The sequence below is a fragment of the Neophocaena asiaeorientalis genome, unplaced genomic scaffold, assembly GCF_003031525.2.
Source record: "Neophocaena asiaeorientalis asiaeorientalis breed wild unplaced genomic scaffold, Neophocaena_asiaeorientalis_V1.1 scaffold113, whole genome shotgun sequence".
In the NCBI taxonomy this organism is placed as follows: Eukaryota; Metazoa; Chordata; class Mammalia; order Artiodactyla; family Phocoenidae; genus Neophocaena; species Neophocaena asiaeorientalis.
In genome coordinates, this window is record NW_020172316.1 from 3,940,044 (window position 1) to 3,967,513 (window position 27,470).

The window sequence follows — 27,470 nt, forward strand, 5'->3', positions numbered from 1 at the left end:
CACGAACAAAAAAAAAAAAAAAAAAAAAAAAAAAAAAGAAGAGTAACTTGTAAAAAATAAAATAGCTACTCATAATGCCCCCCAAATGAACTGACTTGCTTAAAAAATAATAAAAATCATACTTTTTTTCAAAAAGTAGTCATCTTACAGATCCAGTTACCAAAAGGACCTGGAATCAGACTGTGAAAGCACATTTCCTGGAGTATGAATTACTTTTTATGATGCATTATTTCCTTTAGACCACAAAGATAAATCACTTTTGCAATTAACTGGCTCTTCAGTGGCCAAAGATGGCGGTGGACTTTCAGAAGTGCCCGAGTCACTTCTAATCAATTTAACTAACTTATCAAATTCTGTATTTTAAAAAAATGTCATCTACATTAGGAAAACAGTGTTTATGAAATATTATATCATTCCCTTCCCCAGTGATTTAAAAGGAAAGAGGCTTACTGGTTCCATTACATTCAATGGAGAAGGGCATGACAAGTTATCAGCGCTTCTACTGCCACACATTCCCTGAAAAAGTAAGAACAATATGTGTGTGTGTGTATTTTTTCAAATTGCAAGTGTTTTATAATGAACTAATTATTGCTCTGAAGCAGTCCTTTATGTCACAAAGGTCAGTCTAAACTGTCACAGGATCCTATAAAATGTGTTACTGTGACTGAAGTTTGTATAGAAGATGTTCTGATTCTCTGCTCTCACCAACACACATTTCTCAGAATAATGGATCAAAGCCTTTTATGGAAAAAGATATTCATTGACAATACAGGATATTCTTAGTCTATGCTATACATATATATATGTGTATACACACACACATTCTTATTCTACTCCATATATGTACATATATATGTGTGTGTATTCATGCATTTATTTTTAACAAAATCAGGTATGTTGTTTAATTAACAAAGAGAAAATTCAGTATTTCAACATTTCAAAACAGTATATTCTACGACTGGAAGATTTTGGCAAAAATAAGAATACAACTGTTGGAGTTCAAATTGCATGGAAAGGAACCTTAGGAGTAAGAACAGTGGTACAAAATAAAGAGAAACAGTGTTTCTTTCTATTCTCTTGGTTGAATACATGTTTCTCTGCTTTTACGAAGATATCATTTGATTCCTTAAAAAACATAAAGAATGGAAAAGAATCCAAAATAAAGGGAACGTTTAAAGGAAACAGTTTTTTTTTTCAAAGGCAAGAAAGGGGGAAAAGAAGTCTACGTGAAATATATATATTACATATATCTGTGTTCTTCAAGTTACATGCAATGATTAACATCTATATCAGTCATATGTTAACCCACTATCATTTTCCCTTTAAAATCCCTAAACTTTTGTATTGCTTCTTATTTTCTATTATTAAAAATTATGATTTTTCAATGTATTTCTAAATATACTAAACATTTAAGAAAATAATTACAACTTGCACATTCCACTGATTTGTGGGAAAGGCTCCTTAAAAACTCTGCACGTCTCTAATGCCATTAAAATAAGTGTTTTTAAATTGAGACATCTGTCCTAAATTGTGTGGAACATTATAAACAAGTCCTGAGTGAAAAACCTATGCACAACCCAAGGTAGCGTACCATGAGTGCTGAGGAGCGGAAGGGCGAAGGCCCACTCACAGCGTGAAGCTGCTCCTCCAGCCCCAGCAGACGCTCCTCCAGCTGCATCTCCAGGTCCTGAAGTTCCATTCGGACTGAATTTCTCAAGCTCTGGAGCTGATCAACTTCATATCTGTCAGTAGGCACAAAGTTTGAAAAAAGCAGTTTGGAGATTCAGTGTTCACAACTCTCTCACAAGCTTTCAGAAGGTACTGAACTCCAAGTGCTATACATTAGCACAACAGCGACTGCAACAGGTGTAACCGCTGGGAGAACTGGTTTTTCTTCCTCTCTCCTCGATTACAAATATCCCAGACAATAAAAACAGATTGCAACCACTATCTTCCTCAATCCACCAAAGGCAGAGAAGTTTACCTAGCAGAACACTATGCCCAATTTTATTTACACTGGTTCACAGACGACATAAAGGGTACACAGCAGAAATAAAACCCAGCTTCAATAAAAAAGGTAACAATGCTTTTTAGAAAGAAAAATATTTTGAGTCAAATGAACTTTTACCTTTCGTCCTCAGTCATATGATGATAGACCATGGTTTGCTGACGCAGCACTGCCAATTCTAAATCCATCATTTGCGTTCTAAACAAATTCAGGCTCCGCCTCATTACCTGGAGCTCCTGAAAAGTATTCTAAAATACAATACAACAGCATTAACTTCTAAATCACACAAATTATTTTGTAACACAGAGATTTAAGTAAGAACTTACTTCATAAAGAGGTAGAACAGATGACTTCTGAGTACTATAGGGAGCAGCAGCAAGATCAGGCCCTCTCATCACAGGGTGCTTCAAAAGAGTGGAAGTATGATTAGGAATCAATGTTAAAGCGACTGCTTCCAAATTATCTAAGGTGTTAAAAAGGCAGAATTTTGGCTCTACATATTTTTCTCTTTGAGGCAAAAACCAAAAACCACTTCATGTTATAAGCAGGAACCAAATAAATCAGTCCCCAGTGCTACCCACTACTCCTATCTGTTGAAGGTTATAAGTCAGTGTATTGGAATGGGAAAGAGGCAAAGGAACACAAATAGTTCAAACCTATGTCTTACAGGACCTCTCTCTTGCCTTGAGAAAGCAGAAAAATAAAAACAAAACTCAGAAATGTAGAAGCAATAGCAAATATCATTCTGAGATTACAGAAATTACTAACTTGGCTGGAGAAAGTAGCAAGCAATCATCACACTCATTCTTAGACATCTGAGTATCTACTATGCTTCACTATTTTAGGCAGTGAAAAAGATGAAGTAAAAGTCACTTCCAGCCTTCAAGTGTTCTCACAGTGTAAGAAAGAAGAGAAAACAGGAGTAAAAAATATATATATATAATATTGGCTGGGGGCAGCATGGGGAATGCTATCATAGGAACAAGCAAAAATCCAGATTAGTTAAGTGTTCCCGACAGTGGTGACCCCTGAGCTGAGCCTTAACAGTAAAAGGGACTTGGTCAGGTGAAGAAAGGCAAGGGCGGGGTGTTCCAGGTATAAAAAAAAAAGAAGTAGAATGTGTAAAGAAACAGACACCTAGGGACACACGCCTGTGTAGAGGCTTGCATGCAGTCCAGTGTGGCTGGAGCACACACACAGGGAATGGGCCTGGAGAGATAGGCAGAGGCCAGGTCATGAAGAGCGTCTGTCTACTGAGGTGGGGTGGTGTGAGGGTGGGGAAATTAATTAGCTGAGTTACTGATGGGACACTGAAGAGAGAAGACCACATTTAGAGCAGAACAAGCTGGCCTAGACAGGTGCACTTGAGGGTGCAGGTGGACAGGACCCTGGGAATCCCCAGCTTCATATAACTGCAGCTGAAAGGTTAAATGTCTCACATGTAGATAGAACTACATTTTGTAAGGAGGAAGGAGAAACACCCACTTTCTAGTTAGACTGAAAATCATTAAGAGACAATCATCATGAGGATAAAATCTATACTTAAAAGAAGGTGTATTTTACTACATAGCTTGAAAAGTTCCAACTTTCATTTTTACTGTCCAAGTGGCTTCCTGTCTACTATGTCACCATGATAAGGGATCTATATATATACTCTATGCCTCTCGACTCTTAACTGAATAACCCGATCATTACATTACACTGTCGTTTTCTTCATTTCCTCAACTGTCTAAATATAAGTAGTTTCGAAAGAGATTTAGAAAGGAAATGTGGGGCTTCCCTGGTGGTGCAGTGGTTAAGAATCCGCCTGCCAATGCAGAGGACACGGATTCGAGCCCTGGTCCAGGAAGATCCCACATGCCGCGAAGCAATTAAGCCCGTGTGCCACAACTACCAAGCCTGCGCTCTAGAGCCCGCGAGCCACAATTACTGAGCCCACACGTCACAACTACTGAAGCCCAAGCGCCTAGAACCCATGCTCCGCAACACAAGAAGCCCGCGCACTACGACGAAGAGTAGCCCCCTCTTGCCGCAACTAGAGAAAGCCCGCACGCAGCAATGAAGACCCAACGCAGCCAAAAATAAATAAATGAATTAATTTAAAAAATAAAGAAAGGAAATGTGAGAGGCAAACCAAGAGACAATTTACTTCTTTTCAAAGCTTATTTTGGAAATTATTTCCAGCCCACTAACAAATCTGAGAGCGATGACTTTAAAAGTGACAAGACACATAGACCGTTCTTACTCAAATTCACACTTTACCTGATTTTTTCTCTTCTGAGGTGGTCCCAGCCTTTTAACTCAGTGGAAGCAGACTAATTCTGTGCCAGGCGACCAGCATCAGGAGTCAGCAGATGAAGGGAAAGCTTAGTCAGAGAGCAACGAGTGGAACCAGGAGAACATACGGCGACACAGAAGCCAAGGGGAGGAAAACTTAGAAAGAAGAGGTGGTGAACACTGTCAGATGGAAAAGAAAAGGACAGACGGTACTTGAGAGGGAAGTTCTTTTAATAACAGAGACAACTTGACTAAGACAACGACAGTGCAGGAGAGGCTAAAGAGCAGGAGACCTAATGAGCAAAATCTCTTCTCTAGAAAGGAGGGAGATTGTGAGCAGAGAAATTCACCTTGTTCAGAATTAGTTACAGCTGTTCCCTTGAGCTAGGAGGGAAGACGCTGGGAGGGGGCAGGTACAGATAAGCTGAGGCATGCAGGAAAATGAGGCTGAGGTAGCTCAGGCCTGATGGGTCCCAGCTTCCCTGAAAATTAAGAGGTACTCAGACCAATAAAAGAAAAAAAGGTAAGAAGGATAAACTTTTTCTCATACCTGTGAAAGATTCTGCAGTGAGTTTCTAATATCATGCAACACTCTTCGCAACTGCATTTCGATGGCAGAAGGAGGGTTCACAGAGCACACTCGGTGAGGGTAGGCAGCATGTCTATGTGAGTAAGGACACCCCAGAGGGGAAGTGAAGGCACTACAGGTGGTGCCTGATATGTTGGGAATGCTGTGAGTGCTCAGAGTTCTCATGTGCTCACACAGGGGCCCTTCCTGCCACTCGGAGGGGACAGAGTGAAGGGAGCAGGTGGACTGAGATACAGGTGCCGGAGCATACAGCGAACAGGCCGGAGTCCTTCGCTGATGGCACTCCTCCAACCGGTTCACCTCACTCTGGGCAGCTTCTTCTTTCTTCACAAATGATGGAGAGATGAAAATGGTGGACTTAACTAAAGACTGACCATCATGCTCAATCGCCTCTCTTTCTAATTTCTGTTCCTCTTCCGGTGTGTACTTGTAAGTGAAGGAAGGTGGACTGCATCTGGTCTCTTTTCCGGGGGATAACCGAACATTGACAGAGGATACAACCCTTACTGGGCTCAGCAAGGTGGCTGGTAAAGACTGAGATCTTCTTAGAGGATAGCCAGCTTTTGCAAACAAGTACCTCTGTTTTAACAGATCTTTTGACTTTATCAAGCTACGCCCCACTCTTTGATTAGACAGAGTGCAAACCTTCATTTGCGCTCTTTGCAAAGCTGTATTAACTCTGTCCACAGAAGAGGGAGGCCCAGTTGTATTTTCAGCGCCCTTCTCATTGCATTTAGCTTCAATAGAAGCCAATGATTTAAGAATATGGTGGGTGGTATACTGGGCAAATTCACATTCACTGCTTTTATCCACATCACTTTCAGCACTTGCTTCCCTCAGTAGTTCCACTGGCTGTGCTGGAGACACATCCTCTTTCCTTTCAGTAATTTCAGTAACGTGATCCCCTGCACTACAGGTGGACTGTTGATGTCCTGTATTCTCAACAGTCTCGCACTGGGGGAAATCCTGGCCATCTGACCGTTTGTCAGCAATTGTTGCTGCCTTCTCTCTTCCCATCTGAGGACAGGTAAGAGACTCCTCTTCTGATTCATTAAAATAAGGCTGGTCTTGTGCTGTTGGTGTGACAAGGTCTTCACCAAATGATGTGACTGTTGTCTCACTGTCACAACTATCAGCACTACTCCCCATGGCTTGCAAGGACTCGTGAACCTGTGAAAAGAAAACAGGTAGAAGGATGGAGAATTCAAATAAGTAGTAGCATTAACAAAATACCAAACTGATACGATGCTTCTATACTTTTGGGGTCTCCCACCTTGGTTTTGGCTCTGGTGCTGTTCTAAACTGCTTTCTCACAAAGATTATTCCAGATCTTTACTATTTTCCTTAAATCCCTTTTCAATACCCATCTCCTTTTCTTCTAACATATGACACTGACACAAAGAAAATGGACAGAAATTTCTTAACTTCTTTCCCAACACCTACAAATTTCCCCATACCTTTCCTCATCATTCCCTCCTCTCCATTCTGAAAGAAAACTGTATCTCTTTTCCAAGCTAATCCCTCCAACCTGTACTTCTCATCACATCCTCTCCAGGGCTAGGGTATTTCTCCAGTTTCATCCCAGATTTTTCTGCATCAAGCTCTCTTTCTCTTAGAGCCCTTTCCCTTAGTCATTACTGTATGAAAAAGACAAAAAGACCTATAACTCTTAAGCTATCATTCTTATTTGAAAAAACAGTTAACATTCATATCTTCTCTTCATCACTGATCTACTCTCCATTCATGCTTTTGCATCATTTAATACATCAGAACTATTTGCTCAACTACTCAATTTCAGAATAAACAAATTCTCACCTTTTCACTCCAATGGCCATAGCTTTCCTTTTAAAAGTTTCTCCTCCATCTCCCAATTTTTATGCCTGCTGGATTATTCTGAGTTTCCTTAGAAACTTCTTGTCTGTCTACTCCTTAAATGCTTTGTTTCTAAAGGGCTTTTTTAGGTTCTCTTTTTCTCTTATTCCAATTTTCTTTAAAATTTCCTTACAGATGTTTTAACCACTTTTCATGTACATTCTGTGTACTGCACACATAAACTATAAGCTCGTTGGGGATAAAGACGTGGCTATTTTCTGGATTATCTAACACACTATAGCGTAACAGTCAGATAATATTCAGCAAGCTATGGATCCCCAGTTTTAGTTATTAAATAATTATTGTAAAATACTGAAACACAATGACGGTAAAAAATTTTTTTAAATAACAGAATAGGTTAAGGATTAAAATACTGTTTACTGGTGGTGCAAAAATAAAGGAGAAGCTTTTTTTGTTGTTTCTCAGAAATGAAGAATTAGTGAAACCTAAAATTTGCAGTCAAATGCTCAGATAACATCTGCATCCTAGAATTTTAGTCTTATCGTCATTTGAAAAATAAAGATAACACAGATGGTCTTGAAATATACAGCCAGTGAAAAACCACCTAAATATACAGAAGTTAATCACAGTGCCTACTACAATAGGAAATTTTACCTGAAGATGATTAAGGGAGAGGCAGTCTGTCGAATCTTCAGCAAAACCACTGCTATCAGAGTGCTGACTTGCAGTACGTAATAGTTGATCTACCAAAAGAAATTTAGTTATACAAAACTGCTAAATAAGACTTCAATGAGTACAGTATTACATATATATGATTCCCAAAAGATATATGATACACAACAGTGATTCTTTCTTAGAAAAGTATACATCACTTATGCAAAATTGTGGCTTCAAAGCATAGGAAGTAACTTGAATTCAAACAAAACTGAATCAGATCAGAAATCCTCAGTGTTCAGTTGCTAATTAAGCTCTAATTATAATGTATTTTTTGGTAAATCCAATTAATGTCTTATCCTTGGAGGACAAGAGCCTGAAATGAAAAATGGCTCTAATAAAAATAAAGTCCCAAAGTAAACCATTTTCATTATGTAAATATGTGAAGACACATAGTAGGTGAAATCAGAAGTTTAAATGTAGTGTGTAAAAACTTCTATTACCTTCACTAATAAGAAAATAAAAATACAATTAAGGCCAACAAATTAAATAAGTTGTACACAAGAGTACTTACATGTCTCTGATGTTTCAAATGATGCAAACATTTGTAAGTTATGAAAGTTATTTCTTAACAACTGAATGAAACTCAATCACATAGGTTCAACTAGTAGGTAATATTGTTAATTTTACAATAAACTTGCTTATTTTTTGCCCTCAAAATTCTAATTCCTGGTTAGTATAACCTAGAGAAATTTTTTTTTTAAGTAACTAAAATGACCAACTAAACACAGCTGGCCTGATCACATGCCCAACCACACTACAAGTACCACAGTGGGGGAGACTTTACAGCTATTACATTTACTGAGGGAGACACTTCATGCGATAGTCAAGTTCCACAGAACTTAAAAAGCAACAGGCTAAATAAAGTGTGTTTACCAAGTCCACATTCATTTAAGACTTGAATGATAGAAAGTACTTAATAATATGTTTCAATAAAATCCAAAATTAATTACAGGTTGCCTGACTTTGAAAAATATTATAATAACCTTAGGTTCAATCTGGAGCAACATGAAACAGAATAATTTTTTTCCCATTAAAAATTTAAAATAATTCTGTAATGTTGTTTTGAAATTAACAAAACTGCATAATGAAATATATGGAATTGATCCATATCCTTGATAAATCTAGGTAAATTGTAATAATTGTGAAAGTGAATTGGAATAAGCTGTTACCATAGGTACTGATTATGCATTTTATTATTTGAGAAAATGATTAACATGTCATAGGAGTCATCACCATAATTATGTGTTTGCATGTCTTTTTTTAAAAAAAAACTAGATTGTCAGCGTTCTGAAGACAGGAACGTTATTTATTCTTCTTTGTATCCCAAGTACCTAGACCAAGCCAACAATAAAAAATGTTTGCTGAATGAATCAATGATAACTATCTCCTTAAAGCAACAAGAGAATTAAACAGTTTCTTAAAGAATTTAGAAGTGAAACTGCCCCATCTGCTTGGGCAAAGAGCAGTTGCAAAAGAGCCCAGGAAGCCCTGACCAGCTCCGTTCGGGTTCTCTCTGCTAAGATCTGTTTTATCTGCAGCATACTACAGCCTGTGCCGAGTACACCTCTCCACGGTTAGTCCTGCCTGAATTCACACACATCAGGTCGCGGGTAGACTGCTCAGGCTTCAGAGCAGGTGTGAGGCAGTGGAAAAGAACAAGGAAGCCTGGGTTCAAGTTTCGGCTTTATCATCATAAGCAATAACTTCTCTCCTCCAAAAAAATGGGATAATCATTCTACCTCACATGGTTACTTCAGAAACTAAGCAGAACATAAGTGAAACTGTTTTGTAAACTATAAATCACAACTGAGGTTCTTTAGTCAGATGTTTCAGTTTCACAAAAAACACAGTTCACCAAAGAAAAAGGTACAACTAAAAAGAAATAGACCTCTGTCCTAACTGAAGAGATAAGACATTATTTCTAATTAAAAACTAGGAAGTTAGAGCAAACATTAAAGTGAGAACAAAACCGATGTGGAAATTCTATTTATCCAGTATTGCAGAGAAACGTAAACAGGACACCCATATACTCTGCTAGACTAAAGAGAATACTGAATGTCTTCAGTAATTAGAAAAATGTTGGACTGCTCTTAATATACCTACTGAATGTTAGCTTGTGACATGACTTGAGTCACTAAACCTCTCTTCTTCAGTATGTAAATCCCAGGACTGGATTTGAGATTAACATCACTGTAACTTCCAAAGTTCTATTACTAAAGTGTGAAGTGTTTTTATACAGGCACTGTATATGCATTTTTACTAACTTTGTGAAATGAATATATTATACCAGTGATTCTAATTCTGCCACTATGATTAATTTAAGATATTTGCATATCACATTATCAAAATTTGATAGGCTACTTTCAAAAAATGACTAAAACACTGTACTGTTCTCACTCCCTCTCTCTCATGCACACACACAAAACCATTTTACTGTTACTTTATAAAGACGTGATTCAAAAAAAATGTTACCATTTTTACTTATGCCACCAGAAATAAGTGCTCCTACATAGATAAGAGGAAGAAACCCAGATGTGAATAAAAACCACATTCCATCTTTCCCACCACAGGAAGCTTACTCTTCAAAGATCTTAAAGTAATTATGCTGTTTTTATCCTCTTTTTGACACAGGGCAAGCTGATTTTTCCAATGCATCCCTTGTCTACCTATCTAAAGCAAAGATTCCTGGATGGCTGTGAACTCTGCCTATGGCTCAGGAACACATACATAAATTTATGGACTCACAAAGGGAAGAAAATTAAGCAGGGAAGTTCATTTTGTGTCTGACCAGAACTGTGATGACCTAGTGAGTGGAGCTCTTGTTTCTCAGTATCATACTGCAATAAAAGAAAAATTATATGCAAATTGTCTCATATGAAGTCACTTCAGAGATCAGAAGAGAACAAACATGTAATTTCCTATTCTAGGAACATACATATGAATCTTTGCTTAAAAAAAAAAAGGGTGGTTCAGCATGTGTAAAGTTTAAAAATAAACACTCCTACCTTCAGTGGTCATTTTAACTTCCTCTCTCCTTTTCTCTAAATCTCAAAAGCTTTGTGACTTTAAAGATGATCAGACATGTTTTTCTGTTGTAAGTTAAAAGTGAAAGAAATGGATTCAAAGGTTCTTTGGTCAATAATAATTCAAGAGAAGAACAATGTCTGAGCCACTGACCTTTGATTTACAGTTTGAATTTAACTAGCTTTACTTGCTGCTGAGAGACTGACTGGTGTTTTCTGCCAGAGGCACATTCATTTATTACACCTGGGAGTCGCATTTAAATAATAAAAACCCAGAGGTGGATAATACAAGTGTACATTTCAATCCCAACCATGTAAAAAGTAGGCCTGACTCTGTTGCTCTATCACTTCCCATCTAGCCCTTGTGTAGAACTGAAAAAGTATTTAGAATACACAGAATTGTGTAAGGAGGTCATTACAAGATAAGCAAACTAAAATTACTTTATGAGCACAAAAGTCTTCAGGAAGATAAAAAAAATTCTATAACCAAACCATAATGAAGCAGGCACAGCTGTGTTCCTAATCTTCTTTTTACACTTACAGGTACTACAAACACTGATAGATTAAAAAAAAATACCTTTTCTAAATCCCCCAAAGATGCTTTGGTAATGTGCTCGGGAACTAGTGAGTACTGGTTTACTTACCTCTTTTTGACTTGTTAAGACCTAGCTGGTAAGTGGTTGGAACATGAGGAGCTTCTCCCTCTGTACTTTGAACCTAAAGAAGAGTTTTAAGTAGTTAAAACTTAAGAATCTATGGCAAAGAAGAACACCTCTTAATAGTCATTTACTAAACAACCAACCTAAGAAGGTACCAATGCTTTATATATTTAAAAAGTGCATCCTATCTCAAAATCGCTATAATGTCCCACATCTCAATTTTACGATCTATTTTTCAGTTAACAACAGGACTGCAAGCTTATAGCTAGCAACGAAAAATAACTACATGTGTAAACTACTTCATTAAAAAAAGTTACCATTAAATGAAAAACAGATCCAAAATTAAAAGTTCTTCTCTAAATGTTAAACTTCAAAGTGTAAGGTCAATCCCAGGAGAAATACTAATACAGTCACTGCAGCACACTGGCACACACTTGAAGCAATTACAAGGTCTTGTATCTTGAAAAACGGCAATCATGCTCCCACTGCAAAATCTTATAAAAGTCCACAAATTTTCAGGTATCAAAAACCACTCATGTGGAAGACTGCTTTGTCCCGACACAAATGTTCTTTTAAGACATAACTTGGGAGTTGTAAGTAGAAAAGCAGGTTTCATTATAGGACTAAAATGTTGAAAGATCTTAGCCATAAATCCTCCCTGAAAATTATGCTCACAAAGATACCAAACCCACAGAAGTTGTCCTTTTATGCTGTCTTTTTTTTCCTACCTAAACAACTACATAATTTAGGAATTTCCAGATTCTTTACTCATCACACTCACTCCCCAAATACTCTATCTATCCTAACATAACTAACCCTATACTAAGAGTAAATATTTGTGGGGGTATGCTACTAACGCCCCACTCTTTACCCTATAATGATTAGTACTTAAAATAATAAATAACATCCTAGTAAAGTGGGCAAACTAGCCAAACATTTGGGCTTTCAGCCTTGAACAAGCTGGAGAGCAAATAGCAAACAGGTTTTAGATAGAACCCTCGCAGTTTTGAGCTATGACTTCATTCTAGAGTAAGAAAGATTCCATAGAAGTGAAAGTGGAATAGCCAACATGAAAAAAAACTTCAAAGGTTAAAGATATTACCCAATTTAGAAATTGCTCTGATTTGTGATATCTTTGTTCTACATAGTTGAACATGAATCCAAGTTTATGTATCTTTTGAAAACTGAACGCGTACTGGTCATTTAAAACCATCACCTATAAATCATATATAAAATGGTTTCTACTATCTTTGTTTTTATTGAAAAATCATATTCTTCAAAGCAGCAGACATAAGTGCAAGAGGAAAACCATTGTTTTGTGTGCAAAGAAACAAAATGCATTTTCTTTTTGTAGTCAACAGGAGGTCTATTATTAGCCTCTATTCAGGCCTAGCCTACTTCAAAGAGTTTTCTGTAAACCGAATATCAAACAGACCAAAAAAAGTATGACAGAAATCTAAATGTCTCTTTAATTTTATTCTAGGAATCTCAGCTTAAGCAAAAGATTATGATCTCTCATTTATAAATGCAGAATTATCACATATTCTATTCTTTAGATTTATAAAATTAGTCACAAGGTAACATGACTTTAATGAATATGTATCCTCGGTATATTATCCTTCAAGATGCTGCTACTCCATGGACAATAAAAAAAAAAAAAAAATTCCCTCTCTCCCTCTACTACAAACTCCATAATTAACTGAAAGAAAAGAAGAACAGGACCCTTAAAAATGAGCTGACAGGATTATATTTTACTAATAAAGTTACTAAAGTTAGGATCCTTCCTCCTACTTACTCAGCAAAATCATCAATCACTTGCTGAAGACAGAAACAGACTTGCTAGTGTTAATGGTTGAATTTCATAGCTTATTAGGTTTCGTTATTGGCTACAGTTGTGCAGAGGAAAGCCGTCAAATTCAAGATGGGGTGCACCACAGAAAATTATAATGCAAACACAGAACTTAGATTTATGTGGCAGGATTTTTCCTATTCCATGGTTTCAAATCCTCAGTGGAATTCTGGTCATTTGCTACAAGTTGGTCTTTTATTAAATTAACTATAGCTAAATATTGATAACCAAATTGAGTGACGGATAATGGGTGTTCATTATACTATTTTCTCTAAACGCTGGGTAAGTTTGAAACTTTTCATAATAAAAACTACAAAAAAAACCCACAAAACAACCCAGTAAACCAAAATGATAAAATCACTTGGTCTCAGTGTTTTGGGATTTAAAGCTGTAGGACAACAGCTTTAGAATAATTCACACATTTGAGTTACTACATTTTAAAAATATTTTAATCAAACAAAGATTGCATCTTTTTGAATCAATGTCGTGCTACCACGGAGATACCTAGTTTGATTTTTTAACATCTGTCACATTTATCTTGACTAAGACATATCTTCTAGGCACAATACTATTGTACTATGTTTTATAGAGCAGCAACACCGTAGAATGTTCTAACTCAAATCACCCTTCCTCTAAGGTTTAAAGAGACCTATACAGCAGAAATCCAAAACTGGAACTTCAAAAATTACAATTCTGTCTAATTTTTAATGATACCTCAAAAAAATTCAAAGGAAATCATTATTTTTCCAAAAAGGGGCAGGGGGCTGGGCATGGGATGACTTGAGTTCTTGTCCAATGTCTGACCCTATCAACCAGCCGGACCATACCAAGCTTTACGGTGTACTCAAAAGGAGCAGGTTTGTACAAAGACTCAAATTCACATCTCATTCTGAAAGGCCAACAGAACAACTTAACTACCTGTCAGGTATTTGACTGATTTGGGATTACTTTAACTCAGGCCAGTAAACAGAATAAAAAGAATCCTGAAACTTAATGGCTAAAACTAAGTAATGAGGTATATTAGTTAAATCAACAATCAGTGTGAAGACAGGATTAGAAACATTTACTAAAACTTTAGTAGCTTAAAAAATTGTATATGCTGCCAATATCTTTATTTAAATGTTTATTTATAGAGTAAGAGACACAGGACAACCTATTTACAGAAACACACAGATAAAAGTTCTCCTTCCTCTGGTGTTTAAGCATGAGAAAATTTTCCTTTACGCCCAGAAGATGAACAATTGTTTACCGAGTAAAATCATTCTGGTTTAACTGGGAATCATTCATGCTACTAATTTATGGCTCTAGAGAGTTACCATGATGTATTTATTCAAAATAAATCATTTCAAGAAGAACATAAGAATTATCCAAGCAAGTCACTAAGAATCAGAAAACTCAAGAGTGGGGTTTTACAACTTTTAGATACACCAAAACAGTCTGCAAGATATTTTTTATATGGCAAGCTGACTTTTAATTGAAAATAGTGTCTGGCCTTTTTTGCTTATCATAAGAGATAGTCACTTTCACTCTTCAAGGCCTAGGTCAGTCTTGTCATCTATTTAACTCTTTTTACATTTAAATAGTTCTCTCTGCTCCTGGTGACTGTCAGATCTTACCTTCTGCTTCAGAGGGACTAGGCAGCTTCATGCACAGAGCCGCATCTGCAACATTTTCTCCTACCTAGTCACCCAAAGCAGTGGGCATTCAGTTAATCTGTTTAAAAACTGGCTTACTGACAGCGTGTGCGTGCTCTAGCTTATATTTATTTGCTATTTTTACAAAAGGAAGAAAGTTCCCAATAGGAATCAAACCTCAAGGGAAAGGAGTGCAAAAGAAAAATAGTAATGACCTACTTTGAATGGGATCTAAAAGTCTGCTTTAATAAGATTGTTCTCTTCATTTGTCAGTATGATTCAACAAGCTTGGGAGAAGAGGAAATTAAAGAAACACATTATTTCCTTTCTTTATCCATTGTTCTACAAGCTTTCTTTAAAGTTCCCAAAGGGATTAAAAACACAATTCTAGGAGGTTTTTATCCATATTTGAAATATGTCTGAAAAATAAGGATTATCCTTAAAATTCCCTGTTATTTACAATGTAGCTATGGTTGACCATATATTTTTTTGAAAACAAAAATCTTCCATTATCCTTAAGCCACCAATGCCTATAATTTTGTACTTCAAAAAAATATTCACTTCAATGTTGTTACTTTCTTCACTAACAGCTTTTGCCAGCAGAGGGAGCAAAAAAAAAAGAAAAGAAAAAAAAAAACCAAAACACCAGCCTATTATTAAACGTTCACTTGCTGCCAAAGTACATCTGTCTAGCACTTTATAAATGTTGTAAAGAACTTTCGTGTATGGCATCAGCAATTTAAAAAACAAAAACACAACTCTGGCTTTAGAATTCAGGAATTCTAGAAATTAAAAAGCAAACTATGAGTGTCTTCTCATCTGAGTCACCAAATCAGGTCTGCAAGTATCTAACAAGTATCTGCACTCTATCCAATTGTCAGAAGAGGGGCCCTAAAGGAAGGCAAGAGGTTACACTTCAATTATGAAGGCTAGGACAAGTTTAGACCAAAACAAAGCCAAAAAAAGAATCGAACAGTGAAATGGAACAAAATGGTTCTAATTAAAGTTGTCGTTTTCTGAACTCATTAGAATGAGAAATAAAGAAGCTACAAAAAATGTAAAATATTTCAAAGGGCTGCTCTTGCTCACTTTTTATTTCACTTTTTAGTCAGAATTAAAGTATTAAGAGGTGCATTCAAAGACCACAAAAAAAGCTGTATCAGCAATTGAAATTTTGCAATAAATGAAAAATCTTAACTGATGTGAGAGAGACACACTCACCTAAGAGGACATTTTATGGGCAGAATCAATTATCCTGTTTCCTAGTTCCCTAAAACAATGGCGAGTGATTCTAAAACAGCTGTGAGCTATTACTAAAACTATTCTGTAATAAATTTTAAGAAGAAAAATTGCACATTGTATAATTTATAGCCACAAATCGTTAGCAGTACATATGTGCCTGTTTCCTCATATGTAAAATAAGACCAGCACTGCTGGCCTCACACACTGAAGAGAGAAAAGTACTTCAAGGGCCTAGTACAGTGACTGCCACGAGGTAGGTGCTTGATAATGTTCAGTTTCCTGCCCCAAGGTATATAGCTCCAATGCATAAGTTATCCTCTGACTATTCAAAAGCAGTTTTAGGTGAACCTCATCAAAACAAATATTTTTACCTTGTCCAATTTGAAATTTATGTAAAATAGTAAGAATATCACTAGGTTAAAAAAAAAAAGTAGCCAAACGCTGGTCTTCTGGGGTTGCAGAAATCCTTTCAGTGGCCTTTCAAACCGTCTTCCTCAAGATTCCCTATCCTCCCCTTCAGGAAATATCTTCATGTTCATGTTCCCAGACCTACCCTCAAAGCCTTCTTCACACCTACCCTTCCACTGAGATACATTAAGAAAAGCTTGCCCAAAGGCACACAGCAATTCAGTGGCCCAAACAGAACTCAAACCTGTTTGATTTCAAAGCCTGTATTTTTAACTATTATGCAATATTGATCTGAGTTTGGATATATTCTCTCAGGGCTTTCTCAGAGAATCAAAATCTTAAATTGAGAGAGAAAAGGGGTTAAAGTTCAAGTATGAGCAATGGATTACAGAAGATCTAGAGGGGCCATTATCTTGACATCACATAGTCCTGGGACTTCTTGGTTTGTGAAACATAAAACAAAAAACCTGGAAAGTCAAAATCAGGATGATTTTTTTCTAGTATAAATCTATTCACCACCTTTCATTTTAAAAACATTTTTCGGCACTTTTTTCCCTAACTCACTGTTTAAAACAGTTCTCAGTAATTTTTTACCTACCTCTTCCATTTCAAAGGAGTCCTTCTGCTGTGCCATTATGCTTCTTATGGATGGGATCGTCAACGGTGCACATGGCTCTTTTTCAGGTGTGGACAAAGGGATATTTTTCAGCTCCCTGCTATTTTCCAGCTCACTGTGGCTGGACATGTTGAAATCGCTATCTAAATGAGGTTTTATAATACCAGCTTCCTCACCCAGTTTATTCTCATGACTTTGAGTTTCTTTACTTTGTCCACTTTCAGCTTCTTGGTTAAAATTACTGTTTGCTTCATCAGAAAGTCTATCAATGTCAGCATTCTCCATAACAGCTGCTGAACTACCTGATACTTCTTCTTTAACTGTAGCCAACATAGAAGATGAATCTTTCTTCTTCACAATTTTTTGAGACTTTTGATCACTTTTATTGCCAATTTCTTCCATCACTGAAAGATTTAGAGTCTTTCCTTTGTCAACTGCTGGGGAAGGGGTACTACCTTCTCCTTTCTCTGTTTTATCAACACATAAATTTAGTTTTGATAGTGTTTTCATTAAACGATTTGCAGTGTTACTTCGGGTTAAAGGTGGAGGCGAGTCTGTCTCCTTGTTAGAGGTCACCGAGGACAGACTCCCAATTCTCTGCAGGGGAGTCCCAGAGACTTGGGAATATAAAGAAGAAAATGCATTGGCCACAGTAGTAAGCACTTCAATTTGACGAAAACGGCCTATAAAAGGAAAAGAACAATAATTATATATATTTATATTTATATGTGTATATACACACATATATTAATTAAACCATCACTACTGTTCAGAATTTCAATAACTGAACTACTTAAATCACAAAGATTATGAAACCAGATATTTTTCCTATCACTTAAAACTTCTCTACATTTACTGTGGAGAGGGAGAAAGATTTTTCACTCTTAAGCACTAGAATTTACATTTTAAAAAATCAAAAGGAAGGACAAAGCATAATGACAACACTGAATAAAACAGAAAGGACTAGCTATTGATCTATAGCAGTGACCCTGTTTTTAGGTCTTGAACTCTTCCAAATGTGAAGTATATGTAAGTATATATTTTATACCTAATGGGAGGGAGGTTGGATTTATAGATCTCTTAAAGCTAATCCAAGGACCACCTAGGGATCCCATTTTGGGGATTTCTGGTCAGCAGAGAAAAATAAGCAAGATTTAACTTGAAAAATCATCAAATTAGCCTTGCCATTGTAGATTTACATGAAAGCATCTGAAATTGACTGACTTCAACTAATAGTAACAAGGCGCCTCCTCTACTTCTTTCCTTTTGGAACAAAAGCAATTTGGCGATAAGTATAAGGTTCTACAAGTTACATTCTACGGATGTAACACTTAAGTATGTAGAGAATGGGGTGGGGGGGCGGGGGGAAAAGGAAAATTAACTTCTATAAATAGAATAATAAAAATTTATAATATGCAAAACAGCTGTTGTGTTAACCTCAATAATTAAATTGCCACTGCTATTTCTAGAAATTAATAAGGCTTTAAAAACAAGACCATCTTGCTGTAGATGCCATAATTTTAAAAATAATATGCTAACATTTAAAAACCTTACTTGTTAAAGCATAATTTGGATTTTCTACTTCCATCCGCTGCATTTGCGCACTCAAAAATACTTTAATATCTATTCCTCTGGCAAATGATGATGAATTAAAAAATCTGGAAGGAATTTTAGAAGCAATATCTGGTTCATCTCGTCCAAACCCAAGATTATAAAGGATTTCTTCAGGATCTTCCTCATAAAGTTCCAACAATTCTGAAACACTAAAAAGAAAAAAAAAAAAAAAGAAACAGCAAGATGTAAGTTTATAATAGTCCATATCACAATATAAATGAATTCATATTCCTGCTTTCCTGTGAAAAAGTCTTCTACAGCTTCTGCTGTTTAACCCATTATTTATTTCAGCATCTTTATACATTGGGTACCAAATGCAATAAATAACCCTTAAAAAGGGTCCATTCTCTCAAGCTGTTAGTTTTGGGAAAAAGAGCTAAGCCCTAAGAACATCCTCAGTAAGAAGCTCTGATTCCTCACCTTATTTTTTTTGTCATTTTAAAGAGATTTCCAGTAAAGCAGCTAAACAATTTGAGGACAGATAAGGGAGAATAAGGAGTAAACAGATTAGGAAAAAATGAAAAGGGAAAATGCACTAGGAAGTTGGTACAACTTTAGTACCAAGGGACATTCTGCAGAGCTTGAGTTTTTCTGCTCTTTGGCTGTCCTAGAAGAGGCAATATAGGTAACAACTGATCTCAGAAAAGTGAAGGAGGAGCTTACTTTCAACTTCTCTCTAACCACTTGCACTCAGGAAGTAGGAGGAGTAAAGTAATGAGAGTATGGGTTACACAAAGGTAAATTCTTGCTCTAATTCTATTGTGAATTGAACATTTATTAACCCTTATCTCTCATACCAGTGATAATCCAAGCTGAGACTCACCAGGGAAAATAGGAATGTTAGAAATAGAACTTGAGCAGAAGGAAATTTCAATTTGTTTCAGAGAATATGTTCAAATTCCAAAACAATAATTTGGATAATAGTTTAAACTGGTTCATTATGCACACGTGTTTGCTTATTTTAATATATAGTTTAAAGATCTTTGGTTTTATATGAAGATAAATCTACACTTAAATATCAAGCTTTAAATTATAAAGGTTTATTCTGATTTTTATATCAGAGTAACTCAAGACCCTAGCAGAATGGAGAATTTGGGAAGTAGAAATTATTCCACTATGGACTTCCTCTTTCAAGCTGTTGATAGGACTCAAAATACTTTAATGGATTCCAGCAGCATTTTTAATGTATCTGTTAATTTTTAATCTTAATTAAAAAAAAAAAAAAAAGAAGACGCTTCTCTTCTCTCAGTTATGTTGATCCACAAAACACTGTGGATTCCTTCTGACTTCATACTACCAAGCCAAATCCAAGGCTGAAAAGGGATAAGAGTAGGTCATCTACAACACAATGTAGTTGCAGTATAAATCCAGAATAAGTTACCTTGAGACTGTTCCACTACTTTTCCCGGATCCAGTGGAATTCATACTTCTCCCCTTCTGATGAAACTGTAGTCTTCTCTCTTTGGCCAAGATATTATTGCTATAAACAAAATTAGATTATATAAAACTTTATTTCCATAACTGTTCTTCATTTTTAGAAAGGAAAAAAACAAACAGCTACGTACCAGTTTTCAATTTGAGCATCAGTTTCATGGAGGTGGTTGGCTAAAGGTAAAAAGAATATATGCAAAGCACAACTGTTAGTAGGACAGTAACTACTATGATACAATCAACAAGAAAGTAAATTAACCACATTATTATAGCTAAATGCCTAATATGCCAGACTCTTGTCCTGGTTCATTAAATCTGCACCATTAAAGGTAATATACAGATAGATAAGAACAGATTCAGCAGCTTTTGGAGGGTGTTTTAGGTTTTGTTTGTTAGCAACATAAAACTACCTCCACTGAATGTTTAATATAAAAAGATATATAAATAACCAATTAAATTTAACAGTTTGAAATAAGTAGTAAGAAGATACGTGGTATATGTGCTTCTAATTACTAAATTTAAAAACTGTTAATAAAGAATACCTCAAAAGCAAAAACATGATTTAGCATTACTTAAGTGTGGCAATATCTATTCCTAACATGTGGTTTTTTTAAGGCTGATAATTCACTCCAGTTACAACCAATTTTTCATGTACCTACTTTGAAAATTCCTACTCATTTCAACATAAGTTTTCTTTTAAAAGTTGCCTTTCAAGTTTATCCTAGACTTACAAGTTCTAAACAAATAAATGTTGTTAACGTTAAGTTTACAGTGGGTTAAATTTACTGCATTTAAATTTTATAGACAAACATAAAGAATGAAATTAATTAAAAACACATCTTTTTCAGCACACAGACTTTTTTCTTTTTTCATTTCTGATCTGCAGAGTCATGGCAATTTCTTATCAACCAGAAAGGTTGATGAATGAATGCAATGAAAATAATGAATGAATGAAAATAATCTTGAAACAATTTTCAGTAAAACAACATAATAGCTCCACTCTTCTCTGAGACTTTCTTTTTGGGTCTGGCTTCCAATAAAATCATTCACTATGGATGAACAGGCAGAGCACGGAGGATTTTTAGGGCAGTGAAAATACGCTGTATGATAGCATAATGATGGATACGTGTCATTACACATTTGTCTAAACCCATAGAATGTATAAGACCAAGAGTAAACCCTAGCATACACTATGGACTTTGGGTAACTATGATGCCTTATCCTAGTTTCATCAATTGTAACAAATGTACTATTCTGGTGAGGGATGTTGACAATGGGGGAGGCTGTGCACGTGTGGGGCAGAAAGTATGTTGGAAATCTCTGTACCTTCCCCTCAATTTTTCTGTGAACAAAACTGCTCTAAAAAAATGAAGTTTTTAGAAACAATTCTATATTGAAACTACTAAGGCAGATATCAAAAGTGCTATTTACAATAACAATAAAATGAATTTTAATAAGGGGTTAACAGTATGTTCAACTATCCTGATTGGGAAGCAGTAAGTTTGAGTTTATTTTATAGAGTTTATTCCTTAAAAGCATATTAACAGAAATATAAAAACTAACATATACACATTCTAGAGTTTTCAGTGTTAGAAGGCTCTAAATAAGTATTCTTATCATACAGATTGACTTCAAACTGCAAAAGACCAAGGATATTAAATTCAGTGGATAAATTCACTATTCATCAACTTACAATTCAAAAAGATTTAATAAAATTCTTAATTCTTTTTTTTAATAAAAAGCACACATTGGGACTTCCCTGGTGGCACAGTGGTTAAGAATCTGCCTGCCACTGTAGGCAACACGGGTTTGAGCCCTGGTCCAGGAAGATCCCACATGCCGTGAAGCAACTAAGCCCGTGTGCCACAACTATGGAGACTGCGCTCTAAAGCCTGCGAGCCACAACTACTGAGCCCGTGTGCACAACTACTGAAGCCCACGCGCCTAGAGCCTGTGCTCTGCAACAAGAGAAGCCACCGCGATGAGAAGCCTGCGCTCCGCAACGAAGAGTAGCCCCCCACTTGCTGCAACTAGAGAAAGCCCATGCACAGCAATGAAGACCCAATGCAGCCAAAAATAAATAAATAAATAAATTTTTTTTTAAAAGCCCACATTAATAACCCAGCTATACGGTTACCAATAATTTTAAAATACCAGTAAAACAATAAAAAAATTCTTAATTTTACGTTGTGGAAAGCTTTATTATGAATCCACAGGAAAAGATTATATAATCTGTGAAAATTTAAACATTGCACAATACACTTTTAAAATCCTAATGCAGCCTTGAACAGACATCAGCATAATGCTTTCTAATTAACTTCTCGTAACTCTATTTTGTCTTTGTCCTTTAATCTTCTAAAAATCTGGAAAAAGAGGAAGCGGGAAAGACAGGAGACACTTAAATGCAAAGAGAAAGACAAGCTGCAGCTGTTAAGTCTGACATAAGGCTACCTCACACTAAAATAAGCTTCACTTTAGTTTTCTCACTATAAATATTTAAGTTTCCTTCCTTTTGAGGGACAATTCTTCCCTCAGTTGTATGACCATTGTTTGCCCCCAAATAGTTCCTGTAAGCTACAGAGTCCAAGGAAGACCTTTGGACATTGCACAATGGTTTTCCAGAGCCATTCCTACAGGTCTCCTATAGGCTCTTACTAGATTATTAACACATAAAAGGTTCTGTAAAATGTGTCTGAGCCACTTTCAAGAACTTTAAATTTAGCTCTGAGGATCATAAACATGAAAGCACGTGACTTTCTCTCTCTCTCTCTCTTTTTTTTTAAATTTTAAAACGATATGAAGGTACAGTTCTTCCAAACATACCTTCAGCTCCCAAGGACAAATCATCCTCAAAACTTCCTCCATTTCTCACAAGCACACCTGAAAGAAACATTAGAAGATTCATGCTGGTATTCTGTTCTTCCTGACCCCCACAGAAAATCACTGTTTTAATTAAAACAAACTGACCAAGCAAAATATAGGACACAGTAAAGCATTTCAGACCTGAATGTACTCACAGGTTATTCTGATTATATAATTTCAGGAAGGAAATATAAGTTTTCACTTTATCGTAAAGGAAACCATGATTTGCAGCCAGGTAAAGTTATTAGAAGCCCCAATCTACAGGCTATTTTATACTTAATAAGCCTCTAAGATGTTCAGTTAGATAATGTATCTTACCCAACAGTTTCATGGAAAACCAGATCCCAGCACAATCATTCCTTTTACCCCCTTATATTAAGTCAGGAGCTCAAGCCAGATTTTCCTGATATTATAAATGTTTTTCATATGCCTTGCCACTACCTGCACATTCTTGTTGTACTTTGAACTTCAGAATTTTGCCTTGCACAGGTGTGGCAATCTCGGTTAATGTAAGCAAAGAAATGCTACACTAAATGCTACACTAAAGCTCACCTGATTCACTCAACATATATTTTCCTTATGTTTACATATCATATTTCTGTATTTAATTAGTCTTTATAATATCTAATTGGACAATAAAAAGAAACGAGTTTCATATTGTGGAAAGGTTTGGTAATTTGTTTAAACTCATCACTGTTTTATGGTTCATGACAAGGTTTCTCCCTTTAGGCTTTTATCTTAAAACACCATATTTTATAAACATGAACATCACTTTTATAATTTATACACACACACACACTCTTTCACTCAGAGGACATATAAAGTAGGACCCTCATAAAGAACAGATTTAGAAAGGCAACTTTCTCTTACCCTTGAGTGTACTACTGCTTTGCTCATCCAGTGAGGCTCCCAAAGGGGTACTGAAACCACACAAACATATAAACCTTAGTCTTGAAAAGCTGTCTGGAAAGCTGTCACTGCACAGCCTTACACTTTAAAGGGTTATAGCTAAGCAAGCTTCTAATCACAGTTGAATTTTCCTCCCAAATGCACATGGAATGCAAGTGAATTACATAAGTAATATCCTACTAAGCAAATACCTATCATCAAGTCAGATCACCAGGAATGATTTAATCACACGTCTGATCTGCCAGCAATTAAGAGCAAGAATGGCAATTACAAATGATATGAATTGGCATTTTCTTCACAAAAACAGAAAAAGAAAAGAGAATGACAACAGGTCTTAAGAAAATGTCTGCTCCCCTCAATCCCTTCCCCAGAAACAGGAAAGAGAATTAAGAAAAAACAAATCTTTATCTCAATAAAATTAAAAAGTCAGAGTATAGTCAGAAATAAGGCTCAACAGTTTTCTCAAATCCCATCAAGCATTTTAGAGCACCACTCAATGCCTCCCTTACCCCAACTATTATCTTTTCTGATACAATGGAGAAGTTTGGAATTTTAGGCTTTTAAACTAAAAAAAATACATGTATTCTTCATTTAACTCTGAAAAGAAAATTACTAAAAATTTGGCTTGAGAATCAACCCTAAGAACTAGCCATTACTAAAATTCTTTCACATTCTTGTTGTTCAAACACAGATAACTTAGAAATCTTTTTAATGCAAAATGTTTTTCATTTCTTTCTCAAAACTAAGTTAAGAAACAGGTTGTTTCATTATGAAAGTTCTACTTTGTGTTATAAGCCTTGCGTCAGCAACAATTTATACCTGTTATAAATTCACATCAGAAATGGGATCAATCATAAAAATATCAGTTTCAAAGAAATATTACTGAAATGCCACTTAAATGTTAAAAGTTTCTACAAACAAATATACAAGCAATGGCAGTTCTTTAAAAATTAGTGCTTTTGAAATGAAAAAGAATAAGCCATGACCATAAAGATAATAAAACCTCAAAGTTTTTGCATATATTGTAATAAAACTATACTTTATGCCCTCAAAAAAGTCATTCCTCTTCCCTGGTGGTTACTTTAGTAGGACAAAACATTGCATTACTCCTTCTGTAAATGTCTCAACTGGCCTGGGCACCAACAGAAAATGGCAAATGAGCAGAATATAACTGGCATTCTCCTTCAAAAACAAGTCTTTCACTCTTATAATTGCCCTCTTACAAATCTTATCAAAAACTCTATCCCTTCTTAGATGCTACTTATTCAAGCAATTTGTTTCAGCTTAGCCACACACACAAAAAAAAAATTACCAAAATAAAGACTCCCTTTAAGGAAAAACAACATGGTATCTTTATTCAGGATATGGAAAGCAATAAGAAAACAAAGAATATTTGAGAATTTATCAGGGGGGTTGGGGGCGGATGCTGTTTTCAGATCATTTGCACATAATATACAAAGTAGACAGATGCCTGACTCTGGGAAGGACCCTAAATTGTTATAGAAAAAAAAAACCTTGCATATATCCTAGCAGTCAAATCTGTGATAATAAAGCTAACAATAAAAGACTTTGTTCTAGCTCTCCAGAGTACAAATGAATGTCCCTTTCGTACAGAATAGGTGAAGCTGTAGGGAACAAGAAAGAAACCTATGTAGGAAATCCGCAACAGACTATAGAATCTGCCTACATAAATCAAGATTAGCAACAAAACTCCTGGAATTTTCAGAGATCTTGTGTCTTGGTGAATGTTAACATTTGCCCACTGCATTTATCTTAAAAGATGCACTTATTTACTGTCTACTTGATATAACTCTTATATAATCTTAACTCCCATACACCATAAAATAAACATAACATGATTCTTCTCTTGCTCTTAAACATTTTTTTGTGCATCTTTAGAGAAAAGGTCCATGTATTTCATCATCTCTCAGAAGGGTCTATGACATCCTCAATAAAGGTTAAAGAGCTCTATAATAAAGAGTGTTCAGTAAGGCTCCAGGCAATTCACCAAAACAGGATAGCAACAGAGTAATGGCCAATATTTTATGTCTTTAAGAAAGAAAAATAAACTGGCATATATAAGAATCATTTCTCTCTCCCCACCAGAAAAGACTTCTCAAACTCTGGTACTTGGACAAAAGATTAAGAAAAGCCCAAATTGAGATGGCAAAAAATATGTACAGAAGCAAACACCTTAACAAAAGTTAAAAAGCCAACATTCTTCACGTGAGATTTTATAAGTAGCAAATAAGTTGGAAAAAAATAATTAAAATATGAAACAAGTACATTTTACTGTAGTAAGATACGATTAATCTCCTCTGTACTTTATCAAACATTTCTGTACCAGCTACCAAAGCATGTAATTAAACAGATTTATGCAGCCTGAATGTCTTCAAAGCTCTATTTCCCTTCTGTGAATTCCAGGGCCATCTGACAAATGCATGTCCAAGAAGTAAGCTAGAACAAAGTAGTTAGCTAGTTTTAACAGCTCTCCAAACAGAATTAAGGCACCAACATAAAGTTAAAGCCCGGTTAGTGTAGTTAAGTAAATTACATTCATCTAAAACACATTTGAAAGGGAAATGACTCTTCTGCCAGATATACACATGTCAAAACAAAAGCAAAATAAAATACTGTCTGAAATGTGACAATCCTTTCAAATAGAAACAGGGCAAGCATAATAACATGGCATGATTATCTGTTTCAGGTTTCTGATCTCTGATGCTAACATCACGCACCGGAGCTGAAGTCCTAATAACTGTGAAGTCAACATGGTCACCAAATAATCGGCGGTCACAGCACTTCCATTTCTAATCGCTTAGAGGAGGAAGCTATCCGCCGCCTCACTTTCCGGTTTATGGCTTACGAGGTCCAAGGGACCCGCAAGGACGGCGGCCCGAGTCACTCCGCCCAGGCGTCCCATCAGCGCTGATCTTTCCCCGGGACGCGAGCGGCGCAACCGAGGACTCACCGGCAGTCCTTGAGCCATATCGCGATCTTCTCGTTGGGCACGTTTCCTGCGGGGCAGAGCGAGGGGACAGCTCGTTACCGACCCCAGGAGGACTCCGACTGTGGGGTCATCCTGGATACCCCCAGGTAGGAAAATCTACTGGGGGCAAAATGCAGCCTAAGCCACACGGTTTAGAGACCATCTGAAGGGAAATGATAGCACCTGGGTGTCTCGACGCTGGAGACGCCTTACCAAGCACGCACGTTTAAAGGTCGGAAGTGTCCCCTCTCCCCTCGGCCTCTCGAGCCCAGGACGATCTTCCAGAACTCACAGCAGTCGCCCAAAGCGCACGAGACTTTTCCCCGCCCGCCCAAACTTCCCCGAGCTCCCCGCCCGCCGCTGCCCCGCGGGGCGCACGGACCTCTCCCCGCGGCCGCCGGCAGCTTCGCTCCAGAGAGGTCTTCCTCGTCGTCCTCGTCCTCGTCCTGCGTCGTCGCTTCTGTGGACAGGTCCTCCGTCTCCGACGCCTGCCAGGAGCCGCGGCACTTGGCCCAGGCCTTCCTCCTGCGACTCGCCACTTGCCACTCCAGTTCCTCCTCCGCCTCCGCCGACGCCACCAGGGGCCGGTCCATGGCTGCACCGGGGGCTCCGCAACCCCAACCGGAGCCTGTGAGAGACAAGGCAGCGGCTGGGACCCCAGCCCCTGCGGTCAGCGCCCGGCCGGGCTGGGGGCCCCGGGGAGCTGGAGGGGGCGCGGGGGGAGGAGGAGGAGGAGGAGGAGGAGGAGGAGGAGGGGACGGGAGGGAGGAAGGGAGGGAAGGAAGGGGAGGGAGGGGGCGGAGGGCCAGC

General features: G+C 36.9%; 1 protein-coding gene across 4 annotated transcripts in view; it reads right to left on the bottom strand.

Annotated features, from left to right (window-relative positions):
- Positions 1 to 27,435, bottom strand: part of ITPRID2 (ITPR interacting domain containing 2) — a 37,291-nt gene extending 9,856 nt beyond the window's left edge. Inside the window, exons 1-15 of one of the 4 annotated variants that reach the window (XM_024766429.1) lie at positions 27,043 to 27,435; positions 26,643 to 26,688; positions 23,633 to 23,682; positions 22,724 to 22,780; positions 20,035 to 20,074; positions 19,851 to 19,949; positions 18,410 to 18,618; positions 16,838 to 17,538; positions 11,092 to 11,164; positions 7,362 to 7,450; positions 4,836 to 6,044; positions 2,335 to 2,412; positions 2,129 to 2,256; positions 1,592 to 1,742; positions 451 to 516 (exon numbers count right to left, since the gene is read on the bottom strand). In XM_024766429.1, the coding sequence (XP_024622197.1) occupies positions 451 to 516; positions 1,592 to 1,742; positions 2,129 to 2,256; positions 2,335 to 2,412; positions 4,836 to 6,044; positions 7,362 to 7,450; positions 11,092 to 11,164; positions 16,838 to 17,538; positions 18,410 to 18,618; positions 19,851 to 19,949; positions 20,035 to 20,074; positions 22,724 to 22,780; positions 23,633 to 23,682; positions 26,643 to 26,688; positions 27,043 to 27,253 (3,207 nt within the window). In that variant the 5' untranslated portion in view covers positions 27,254 to 27,435. The remainder of the gene's footprint in view (positions 1 to 450; positions 517 to 1,591; positions 1,743 to 2,128; positions 2,257 to 2,334; positions 2,413 to 4,835; positions 6,045 to 7,361; positions 7,451 to 11,091; positions 11,165 to 16,837; positions 17,539 to 18,409; positions 18,619 to 19,850; positions 19,950 to 20,034; positions 20,075 to 22,723; positions 22,781 to 23,632; positions 23,683 to 26,642; positions 26,689 to 27,042) is intronic. The other 3 variants (XM_024766421.1, XM_024766417.1, XM_024766426.1) reach the window with 3 other exon arrangements.
- Between the last annotated feature and the right edge of the window lie 35 nt (positions 27,436 to 27,470).